The sequence below is a fragment of the Calliphora vicina genome, chromosome X, assembly GCF_958450345.1.
Source record: "Calliphora vicina chromosome X, idCalVici1.1, whole genome shotgun sequence".
Taxonomy (NCBI): domain Eukaryota; kingdom Metazoa; phylum Arthropoda; class Insecta; order Diptera; family Calliphoridae; genus Calliphora; species Calliphora vicina.
In genome coordinates this window covers 4,305,772-4,318,951 of record NC_088785.1, presented here as the reverse complement: position 1 = coordinate 4,318,951, position 13,180 = coordinate 4,305,772, and the positions used below count along the sequence as shown (strand labels likewise).

General features: G+C 28.4%; 2 protein-coding genes across 4 annotated transcripts in view; one reads left to right on the top strand and one right to left on the bottom strand.

The window, feature by feature from the left end:
- Window positions 1-12,449, top strand: part of dpr7 (defective proboscis extension response 7) — a 129,225-nt gene extending 116,776 nt beyond the window's left edge. For all 3 annotated transcript variants that reach the window (XM_065514729.1, XM_065514728.1, XM_065514727.1), the window contains one exon: window positions 11,961-12,449. The gene's annotated coding sequence lies outside the window, so the exon portion shown is untranslated. The remainder of the gene's footprint in view (window positions 1-11,960) is intronic.
- On the bottom strand, window positions 4,480-5,427 carry LOC135962799 (uncharacterized). The gene has a single exon (XM_065514692.1). The coding sequence runs from the start codon at window positions 5,425-5,427 to the stop codon at window positions 4,480-4,482; it is 948 nt and encodes a 315-aa protein (XP_065370764.1).
- Window positions 12,450-13,180: the final 731 nt, after the last annotated feature.

Genomic DNA, 13,180 nt, shown 5'->3' with positions numbered 1-13,180 from the left:
GGAACTTTTTACAAGTATTTTTTACGTTTTTTCCCAAGCCCATATATTTTTTTTCTTTTGTAGGAAAAAATTTTCTTCGAGACTATATAGAATTTTTATATGATCCGGAAAGATAACTTAATGAAAAAGCGTGTAATGAAAAATATGGCTCACTTTCGAGGACATATCATCCCCCAGACCTATCCAAACTTGGCCAATTTTAAAAAAAATTCGGTTTTAGTAAAAAATTCTAAAAAGGCAAAGCACCGATCCACGAAAAAGATCTATATTTATATTTATTAGTTTTGTAACTTTTATAACATTTTCTATTACAAGGCTATTTCATCGTATTTTACGAAACAGTATTTTTTATTATTACAACATAGATAAACACCACAATAAGAACATGAAATAATTCACCGTTATTCTGGGAAGCGAGTTTGCCAATAGGCAAATAAAATATATTATTCCAAAGATGATAGTGTACTTCAAAGTACTTTTTGGGCAAAAAGTACCGTCGGTCGACAAAGGCTAAGCCCTAATTTTATAAAACGCAACGCCTCAATTTTCTTTGCGTTGCATTAAATTACAGTTTGCAAATCACTGCGTTCAAGCAAGTTGTTGTGATTGCAGTTGTTTGAAATTGTACATTTTATACAACGCAACGCTTACTTTTTTTGTCACTTTGATTGTCAAATTTAACGCTCAATTTTCTTGGCGTTAGTTTAAAAAGTGGTCAAATATTCTTAAAAAAATAACAAATATTTAAACATTTTTAAATATAATTGTTTCTGAAATAAACATACTTATGTATCTACTTTAGGTTTGGACTAGCATCAAATGTCTGCCCAGTACCGCAATTCTGTAACTTTTTATATATTCCTACCGATGTCGTTAAGTAACGAAAAATATCGGTTGCTCCAACGAATTTAATATTCAGTATTTGAAGTTTACGATTTCTCTCGGTAATACATATTAACGACGAATATAGTTAAAAATATAAATTTCAATATTTTTAAAATTAAAAAAATCATTTTTATTTATTAAAATGTTCACTGTATTTTCGTGTTGGTAGATAAAATTGTAGTCGTGTGAATAAATAATCGCATTTATATTTAAAAATCAAACACCAGCTCCCCCAAATACATATATTCACTAGGATATTTGAATATAGGGATAAACATTATACACTCCAGAAATGTGTTAAATAAGGATATTATGCCCCATATAAAAGTTGCTCTTAAAATTCGAATACTATTTTTTAAAAGCAAATGATAATTAAGGCAAGTTAATTTGTATATTTAAAACTCAAATCAGTCTGTATCTAACGAACAGAAAAAGGTTGACCAATCGTACTTTCAAAGAACGGCTTATTTCAAATATTTATGTTAAAAAACTAACTTCTTAACAATTATCGTTATGGCTTAACTAGAACATTTTATTTGTTGTTAACCTGACAAATGTCGTTATTTACCGACTATTTTTAACGAAAATAATTGTAGGTACAATTATTTATTTTATATTTTTTTATATTTAAATATTGAAGTTTATTGATCAAGAAAAATATTTATAATGAAAAGTAAAATATTTTTAAATCAATCACAAAAAATATTTTTATGTATAAAGTTGTAAAAACTAAAGTGTTTTAAGAAATAAGTTAAGTTCCTACATCTACTCCCCCGTCAGCATTGAAAATATGGTTAGAAGTAAATTTCATTTAGATTAAAAGTAACTTTTTTCCTTTGTTGTTGATTTGTATTATCTAATTCGTCATTTAACTTTGATTCATCAATAAATGCAGGTTTTAGATGATCGATGGCAACCGACAATGTAGATTGTCCTTTTTGAATTTTAAAATATTTATCATTTCTACTTATGACTTTATATGGACCTTCAAAGTGATATTGCAATCCAATTTTCTTATTGACTTTTACAAAAACGTACGAACAATTCATTAAAGAAGGAGGAATGTAACTGCGACTGTTTCCATGATGAGAAATAATATTACGAATAAAGGAAAAATGTTCCCTTAGCTTTTGAAATAAGAACTCAGTAGTATTTTCTGAATTTTGGGACGGTACTACTAATTCGCCTGGAATTCTCAGAGTTTGACCATAAACCATCTCAGCAGGACAACATTTAAGATCTTTTTTTATTTGATTACGTAAAGCTAATAATATAATAGGAAGTCCATCAGACCAATGTAAAGTATCACTTGATGATGTAAGAGATGTTTTGAGTTGACGATGGAATCTTTCTATAATTCCATTAGATTGCGGATGATAGGCAGATGTGTGAATTTTTTGTATACCAAGTAAATCTACTAAATTCGAAAATAAACTAGATGTTAATTGTGACCCACGATCTACTGTAAATTTTAATGGGATACCAAAACGAGATATATAATTATGAATAAAAGTTCTAGCAATTACATCAGATGTAATATTTTGTAATGGATAAGCTTCTGGCCATCTCGTTGTCCTATCGATACATGTTAAAATATATTTGTAACCTCTTGAAACTGGCAAAGGTCCAACAATATCCATATGAATATGTTCAAATCTACATTTTGGAATTGGAATTTCAACATTAGGCGATTTAGTGTACTTATTTATTTTGGATTTTTGACATTCGATGCATTCAGAAACCCATAAATTTATATCTTTATTCATAGATGGCCAAAAATATCTACTTTGAACAATTTTTCTAGAAGCGCGGCTGCCTGGATGTGCCAGTGAATGAAGTTTTCGAAAGATAGTTTGCCTCAGTACTTTTGGAATATAAGGTCTAATATATTTGCCCGTTATTTCACATAGAATATTAAAATTATAGTTAGGAATTTGAATTTCTTTAATATTGTATTTAAACCTAAATTGATCATCTATTAAACCACTTGAAATTTCACATTGTTGTTCTTTTTTTAATACATTAAAATTGATTTCACTTTGAGTCAAAGCATCTCTATCGCTAATATATCTAATATCATTAGTAAACTGAGCTATGTATTCCATATGTCTTGCTTGTCGAGGTGATCTATCTGTCTTCGAATCAAGAATGTATGTCAATGGTTTGTGATCAGTAAAAATTGTAAAAGAATGTCCTTCCAGAAAATATCTAAAGTGTTTAACTGAGAGGTAAACTCCAAGTAATTCCCTATCAAATGTAGAATATCGTTTTTCAGCATTACTTAATTTCCTTGAAAAGTATGCCAGAGGCTTCCAATAATTACCATCTGATTGTTGCAAAACCGAACCAATAGCAACGTTTGATGCATCAACCGCAAGAGAAGTTTGGAATTTGTATCATAATGAGTAAGTAAGGTACTCTCTGTAAATTTTCATTTAACTATGTTAAATGACTCTTCTGCTTCTTTAGTCCATTTTATAGTATTTGTTTTATTCCTATTACCATCAGTAACAATATCATTCAAAGGAATTAAAATTTTTGCTAGCATAGGAATGCATCTACGATAATAATTTATCATACCGAGAAATTTTTGGAGTTTTTTAATAGAATTTGGTTTTTCAAAAGAATTTATTGCTTCAATGCGATCTTTTGATGGCTGTATTCCATCTTTAGATATTTGGTAACTTAAAAAATCTAGTGATTCTTGACCAAAAACGCATTTTGATGGTTTAATATTCAGACCAAACTTATTTAATTGTTCAAAAACTAATTTAAGATGATTCAAATGTTCTTCTTGATTTGAGCTAGCAATTAAAATATCATCTATGTAAACAAATACAAAATCGAAACCAAAAAATACTTCATTCATGAATCTTTGAAATGTTTGAGCGCTATTTCTCAATCCAAATGGCATTCTAATGAATTCAAACATACCAAAAGGTGCTGCATGAGAGGTAGACGGTCGACAAACTCCAATTTTAACTAAATATTCAAATTCTTTTTTAGCTACACTCAATTTTAAAGGATCGAGGCGTCTAGGTCTTGAGAATTGTAAATTATCTTTTGTAATTATTTTATGTACTGTGTTATGTACCGCAGTTTTTGTATAATCAGGGTCTACAGTAATTTTAGGAAAATTTTCTAATATATTGGTATATTTGTTTTGAGGAACTAGTACTTTCAATGAAAAAATATCACTAAATCCTAATGAACCTGAGATTTTTAATTTTGTAATAGAATCGTGAATTTGTTTGTTTTTCATATCAACTAACAAATCAAAATTTTCTAAGAAATTTGCTCCTATTATTGGGATACTAATATCTGCTAAAATAAATGGATAATTAAATTCTCTTCTTAAACCAATATCTATTTTTAGAAGTTTGCTACCAAATGTTTCGATATTCGAACCGTTTGCTGCTGACAAAATTAAATCTGATTTGCATTTAAAAATTTTGAATTTAGAGATTGGAATAACTGATACACATGCACCAGTATCAATTAAAAAACTTAATTTGTTATAGCGATCATAAATAAATAGGCGACGTGATGGTTTTGAAGATATCCTATCATCCGTCACCTCCATGATAGGATTATTTAATTTAAATTAGTATCATTTGAGGTAAAGTTACATGGGGGAATACACTTATGAGCATTTGAGCCAAATTTAAAATGGTACCAACATTTTTCAAACTTTTGACGTGATCTACTTCTAGATTTCCTTCGGTAGTTGGGATAACTCATATTTCTTTGTCTAGATGATCTAAGCTCTGAAACCTCTAAGCCCAATTTATCTAAATTTTGACAAATTTGAGATGAAATAGTTGAAAATTGCTGAATTATATATTGATTATTACAATTGGAACTAATTTGATATATTTGATTCTTACTCAAAACATCCCAAATTTTATCAGCAAGCTTGATTTTGTCATCTAAATTTTCTAAATTCGAAGATGTTAAATGAACTTGTAGTTCCTTTGGAAGTTTGCGTAACCAAAGTTTATAAAGAAGATCTTTTCCTATTAATGAAACTGATCCGGCTACATTAGACATATCTCTATAAAATTCTGAAGGTCTACGATCACCAATCTGTTTATCAGAAAATAATTGTTCAAGTCTCTTTTCTTCACTAAGGGAAAATCGTCCGCATAAGGTATTTTTAAGAAACTCACATTTATTTAAAGTAGGTGGCTTCTGTAAAACGTCTAATATCTTAATGATAACTTCCTGTGGAAGTGCTACAATAACATGTTGATACTTTGTGGTATCATCTGTTATTTGTTTTATATTGAATTGTATTTCAGTCTGAATGAACCATGCTTGTGGGCAAGAAATCCAAAAAGGTGGTAATTTAACATTGTCGTTAACAATTGGATAATTAAACACTTGGTTATTCATATTGGAGTTTTCCATAACTGTTAAATGGTTGTTTGGAGAACTACAAGATAATGGACTGTAAATGGAATTATTTGAATCGTTCGTAGTGGTAAGTTGTTCAACGTCTAGTGATACATTCTTTCGGGTAGAAGATCTAGTTAGAACCATAATTTATAAAACTGACGAGATTGTAGTTAACAAATTGATAAAACATGAATGTATTTAGATGTTCAACTTATTTAAATACTTAATACTAGAAAATGTGTGTTAATAAATGTGTTAATGTAATATTTACGATTTAAATGAATAAAAAAAAATATGTTGATAGATACAGGATATGGTTGAAATTTGTTTTCGCCTCAGGTTACTTGATATTAAAACCAGCTTTTTAATAATATTGTTGAGAGTTAGAGATGCACTTCAATTCTTGATATTTATTTTGATTTGATATTAAATTGATGTTAAATATATTTATCCTTTTGTCATATAATTATCAGGACGAATGAAAATATGGATTATATCCCTTTTCTTATTTCAAGAAAAAAAGTCTTATTTTGACGATGTATTTTTGATTAAATTTGTTTCCAATTTATTTATAAGATTGTTTTTAAGATAAACTATATTATATAATGTACAATTAAATAATTCGTTAGGCAGGATCGCCAATAGATGTAGGTACAATTATTTATTTTATATTTTTTTATATTTAAATATTGAAGTTTATTGAACAAGAAAAATATTTATAATGAAAAATCTGTAGGCTGAAATTAATTGCAACAAAATTTATTAACATTCATATAAATTACTATTCTTATCAATGAATCTAAAAGTTCATATTGAAATTCTCTTTCTACGCAAGCGTTGCTGGTTGGTAAAATTAACATACATATTAAGAACGGCCAATGCTAAGTCTTTAAAGTGTAATGTTCCACTTGCATCTCAATAATTGTAAACTTGTGGCCAAAAATCTAACAATTTTGTCGGAATTTCACCTTTAAAGATCTGAGTCCAATAGATATATGCTAATTTTGACCATTGCAATTCATGTTCCTCTGCAGATACTTTTGGATTGAAAAATAAAGTTTATGAATTTTGAACTACCGAAAATTTCATTTCAATATTGAAAATTCATTATATATGTACTTTAAAAAGAGTAATATTTTCTGGTAACCTTTTAAGCATTTCTTTTAACAGCTTTTTAAGTACAAAAAACAATTTTCTTTTAAAATTTCTACATCATATTCCTCTATTTTTATATTTTATAATTCCATTTCAAATTCTGTGCGAAAATCGATAGATTCCTAATTCCAAAGAATCCGTCGAACCAATAGCCAATTTTAATGCGGATATTATATATTTACATTATTATTTAAAAATTACGGCTTAAACATTTTAGAAGAAAAAATTAATATAGTTGAAACTATTTGATCATGTATGCTACCTGAATCCATATGATCAGATTATAAATGATTAATTTTATTAACTATTGGGTTAATAAATATAAAAAAAAAATATTTCAAGAAAAACATATACATAATTTGTAAAAAAATCGCCATGTCGCCAATTGGTCGCTTGAGGCCGCCAAAGGCAATGAAAAATCGCCACATCTGACAGCCCTGACAACAGCTACAAAGTAAACAGCTGATTTATAATTCAGTGGTGCCACTTTAATAAAAAAATAACCGTACAAAATTCCAAAGTAATTAAGATTGAAATATTCTGAGTAAAAATATATATATGGTTATAATTAATTATGTACCTGTTATTAATTTATTTCAATATGGTTATCAGAAACTTCTCTTAATTAAGTAAAAAAAATATATTTTATTTAAGCATTAATTTTATTTACATTTTTTATTATATTAGCAACACTATTTCTGTTCTATAGTTGACAAAAATAGAAATTAGCCTAATTCGGCTACATCGGCATGAGTAATCGTGTGGCCGTGTAGCTGTGATGTCGTCAAAATAATCGTCTTCATATAAACGTGTGCATTTTATTTTTGACATATTTTGACATTTTTTTCTTTTCTGAGAAAAGTGTATGTTCCATTCTAAAAATGTATGCAAACATGTGATAAGTTGCCGTTTTCCTTTCTAAATATGTTGCATAAATAATTGAGGGTGAAATATGTAACATATTTAACATATGTTACATATTTCATCCTCAATTATGTTTCAGGGTGAGATAATCCATTTTTTGCAGCTGATTTCCATTGTTGAAAATCAGTGTTCTTAATGCTGTTGGCAAACACACACAATTGAATGTCGAAAGTCGCTTTAACAGTGTTAAATATCGCTTTTTAATAAAAAATTCATAAAATATTTGACACGCTAAATATACATTAGTGTTAAGTGTAAAATCAAGAAATCATTTTGTTCCATTCTAATAGAAACAAATGTTTCACTTTGCAAGGGTGTGTGTAACATGATAATAATATTACACATTTATAAGGCATCATTTTTTTTTAGAAGAGAAAACACCATAAGATTCGGTACAGAAGGATATAGTACGTACTATATATTAGAGTACTCAAGCTAGTTTCATTACACAGAAAAAAGAAATTCATAATTGGAATGAATTTTGTAATAAATATTATTAATCGTACTTGACTTTTTTTCCCAAACTTTTTCATTCAGAATAAGAACATGTTCATAAATATTCTAAAATTGTTCATGACGGAAATTTTATATTTTTTTTTTGCATAAATTGAATATTTTATAATAAAGTGCATTATAATTGTATTATCTAATGAATTAATTCATTACTATTTGCATATTAGCCATATATTGGCCAATATTTTAAGATGAATCAACAATATCTGAAACTCAAAAAATATCATTAAATGTAATAAAATATCCATAAACATTAAGCATATCATCCCCTTAAACAAATTTAATCAATTTCGCGCATATTTCCTCATAAAAATAAATAAACAATTTTCCAAGAAAATTTCAAATATTTTTCAATATATTTAAGAAATTATTTATAAATATTATGAATTGAAATCAATGAAATCAAATCATAATATTTATGTTGAAACTTTTTTCTGTGTACTAATATGCGCAATCATAAATATATACCTCACAAAATAGCAAAATTGTAGTAGTACTTATAAGTCAAGTTATTCAGGGAAATGCTGCAAAGCTCAAATCAGGGTTGGCAAAATTGATACCATCGTACTTTTTTTGATACTATTTGATGTTCAAAAGTACCGTGGTACTCCCGAGACTCATTTGATACGCACAAATCATATTGATACCGACATGTCACTTAACAGTGAATACCGCTAATGTCGCGACATTAGCTGTATTCACTGTTAAGTGCGAATGGTCTAGCATCATTGCAAATGCAAAATTTTACCGTAATTCAATAACAAAATACACACAAAAACATTTACAATTTTGAATTTGCTATGATGCAATACCATTCGCACTTAATACTGAACTCCGCTATTGTAAATAATTTCAGAGAAAACTGCAAAAAAATGTATAAAAAGTTTTGTCAAAATTTAAGAGAACGTTTAGATTTCAATGACGATATTTTGGTCTAGTTTAACAAATTTTCACAAACAAACTGTAGTGTGTAAGTGAGTAAAGAAAAAACTAAAATAAAACAATTTGCTTTATTGTTTTCGCAAGAAAATCAAAATAAATTTAATAAATTTATCGTTAAAAGGTTAAAATTAATGTTTTCTGACATTTCTAGAATTATGACTGGAATTTTGTCTATACCTCATTCATCGGCTAATGTCGAAAGAGTATTTTCAATTCAAAACATTATAAAAACAAAAGAAAGGAACAAACTTCATTGCAAAACATTGTCTAATCTTATTCAAACCAAACAAATACTTAAATCTTCAAATACTTGCTGTTTCAATTTAAATGTTTGCAACAAATTATTATCCAAAAATACATAAAAATTGTATATTTGTATTTAACATTTACAACTACTTATGATCTCAATTTGTTTTATGTTATTTATATAATTTTTGTTTTTATAAAATATGTCTATATGAATTACTAGCTGACCCGGTGCGCTTCGCCACCCCAATTAGAAGAAAGAAATAGTACTATCAAGTCTCACTTTGTGAATCTAATTGTAAATGTCTAATTTCATATTTCCTAATTTTAAATTTTTAGGTTTATTATTATAAAATATTCAAAAAGTACCATTGCAATAAGGAAATAGTACCATTGATTATCACTTTTAAATTCGCATTCACTAAACCATAACCCATCAAGTTTGAATTTTAGATTTGTATATCATTTCCTATATTATCAACTAATTTTGTTTCTATAATACTTAAAATTTAATAAATTATCACAAAACCGAAACCGATTGGTTTTTAATTTTTTAAAACCGAAACCGATCAGTTTTTAATTTTTTAAAACCGAAACCGCGGTTTTGAAATTCTTCGATTTTTTGGAAACTCTAGGTCCATTATTATAGGAAATTCAAAAAAGTACAATTAGAATATATAAAAAGTACCAAAAATCCCCCACTTGTGGTTTCCCACTCACTCGGGTCCATATAAGCTTAATTTCAAGGCTTTAGGTTCATTGGTGAAGAAATTACAAAAAGTACCATTCGAATAAAGAAAAAGTACCAAAAAGTCTCCCCCTAGAATTCTCACTCACTTATGACCATATATGTTTAATTTCGTGTTTCTAAGTCCATTGTTATAGAAAATTCAAAAAAGTACCATTATAATATAGAAAAAGTACTAAAAAGTATACACTTGTGGTTTTCCAGTCACTCGGGTTCATATAAGCTTTATTTCATGATTCTAGGTTCATTGGTGAAGAAATTACAAAAAGTACCATTCAAATAATGAAAAAGTACCAAAAAGTCGTCCCATAGAATTCTAACTCACTTAGAACCATGTAGCTTAATTTCATGTTTTTAAGTCCATTGCTATAGAAAATTAAAAAAAGTACCATTAGAATAAACAAAAAGTACCAAAAATCCTCCACTTGTGGATTCCCACTCACTCTGGTCCATATAACCTTTATTTCATGTTTCTAGGATCATTTGTGAAGAAATTACAAAAAGTACCAATCGAATAAAGAAAAAAGTACCACAAAGTCTCCCCCTAGAATTCTCACTTACTTAGGACCATATACATTTGTTTAATTTCATGTTTCTAAGTTCATTGTTATAGAAAATTCAAAAAAGTACCATTAGAATAAAGAAAAAGTACCAAAAAGTCTCCCCCTAGAATTCTCACTCGGTTTATATATAAGCTTTATTTCATGTTTCTAGGTTCATTGGTGAAGAAATTACAAAAAGTACCATTCAAATAAAGAAAAAGTACCAAAAAGTCGTCCCCTAGAATTCTAACTCACTTAGGACCATGTATGCTTAATTTCATGTTTCTAAGTTCATTGTTTTAGATAATTCAAAAAAGTACCATTAGAATAAAGAAAAAGTACCTATAGTTCAGTTCACACATTTTGGTACCTAAATATTATCCCCTATTCCTAACACTAACTTCACTCAGATACATATCAGCTAACTTTAATGTCGATAACTGAATTAATTTAAAATATTAAAAAAGTACCATTAGGAGAAAAGTACCAATTTCCCCCTTTCTTCCTTGAACACCCCTCAAGTTTGAAATTTAAAAATATTCCATTTTGCCAAAATTGTTTATGCTACAGGCATGTCTGAAAATATTAAAATCTGTGTTAATGTGCCCAAGAATAAATATGTTTTAAAAAAAGTACCAAACTGTTTACCCGGATTTGGCCCAATATACACCTTGGTAATCGAGTTCCAAATAACACCCTGTTAGTTAATTTTTGTGTGAATCCAGGAACCAACGTTAAAAAAATTATCAAAATTGGCTTAATAATTTCAAATATAATGTATTTCCCCGATTTTATCCCCTTTTTGGTACCTTTTTTATCCCCATTGAGGTGGTACAATTTTATTCAAATAAATTTCTGTAACGTGGTGGGAGCTCATAATAAAATATTCGTATGTCTATGTCAAATTATAGAAAAACATATTTTATGAAAAAGTACCAAAATGTTTATTGGTTTAAAAGATACTTAGGGTGCCAAAAAAGTACCAAAATACAGTGTTTACCCGTTTTCTCCCCTAAAAGTTTCGAATTTCGAAAAAGTCGAAACACCTGTCAGCTTATTTATTGAATGGAGTAACATGCAATTTTAAGTTTTTTTGTATCTTTATTAGTTTTTAAGATATAAGTTTACCGAATTTACCCTTTTTTACCCCCTAAACGTTCGAATTTCCAAAAATCCCTTCTTATCGGATCGTTTTGGGGTGGGGGGAACCCACAGTTAAAATTTCATGATTCTATCTTCAGCCGTTTGGGCTGTGCGATGATGAATCAGTCAGTCAGTCAGTAACGTTACTCTTTTATATATATAGAATAGATAAAAGAATATTTCATAAACAAAAATGTTATAATTATAATTAAACAGAACTGAATTAAATTTTAAGTTATTATTATTTCTATGCTTTAAATGAATTGTTATACGTTTTTCTTGTTCTTTTGTTGTTAATAAATATTAAAAAAAAATTGTTTTAGTACCCTGGGGTTCAAAAAAGTACTATCAGTAAAATATTTTGATACCGAAAGAAAAAATCATTTGCCATCCCTGGCTCAAATCTTTCTGGTTTACATTTGACACAAATTGCTAATTTTGTTAATTCCATTTTTTTCTTTCAGGAATGGATGAAATAAAGAACCTTAGACAATTCAAGCCAGCTTGTAATAAAGCCGCAAGCAGCAAGCTCACCTAATGTAGTTATTACATCTTCGTTAAAACTTGGGAATATGTAATTTTCAATTTGAATTTGGAACCATTGCAACCTGGCTGATTTAACATATTTATGAAATAATAAATATTTTAACTTTATTCAAAACAAACAACAAAATAACAACTAAGAACAGTCTTTGATTTTAAAACTATAATATATATACATATATAAATATACTATAATAAGTAGAAAATAATTTAATTAATGATTACATTTAAGTCGTATGAAAGATATTGTTATATCTTTATTAATAAATTATCTGTTAATTATTAAACAAAAATAAAAGTATATTTAATTAAATTTAATAACTAATCTACAGCAACACATTTAATTAAATTTAATTTCGTATGTTACTTAATATAATAGTGAAATAAACAAATTTTTTTAAATACATAAATTGATACATATATTCAGAAGTATGTACTGGCAGCTAATATCCCTATTTCATCGTGTTTTTAAGCCCCCATAGAACTGTAAATTGTAAAAATAACACTCAGAGGATGACCCATACTCATGCAAAGCATTGTGTGAGAACTAAGGAAATAGGTTATGTCATTTTATGGACATTTTATTTGAATTTTCCAATATTCAGGAGGAAGATAATTCCACATACGAACAGTACGGCTAAATAACGAATTTACCCGGTAATGTGTTGTGCGATCCACTGTCCAGTCGACAACAAATTGGTGAGCCCTTGCCGAAGAACGTGTGTTGCGTAAAAAACTAAGCGTTTCGGGAACAAGTTGCCTAATTTCAGAAGAGCTCATACCATTGTATTATCGGTAGAACAGTGAGACACAACCCATATTGCGACGATGCTCCAGTGAGTCAACAGAATTGGATACCATACCGTCACCGATAATCACCTTCGTTCTCTCTCTCCTGTACGCGGTCGAGTAACTCCAAAATACACTTCGAAGCACCGGCCCACACATGAGAGTTATATTACATTTTAGGTCGGATATAAGCGGTGTAAATAGTTTTAGGCAACCAAGGCACCTGAATGCTTCTTTCGGCACTCGAAAAATGTCTTTTGAGACTCTAAATATTTCACAAGATGGTAGTTAACCATACTCTCCATAACTTTGGAAAGTCCAGAACAATTTGCTATTGGGCGATAATTTCCAT

Excerpts from the sequence above, each read along its gene's own strand:
- LOC135962799 (XM_065514692.1), bottom strand. The coding sequence starts at position 5,427 with ATGGTTCTAACTAGATCTTCTACCCGAAAGAATGTATCACTAGACGTT.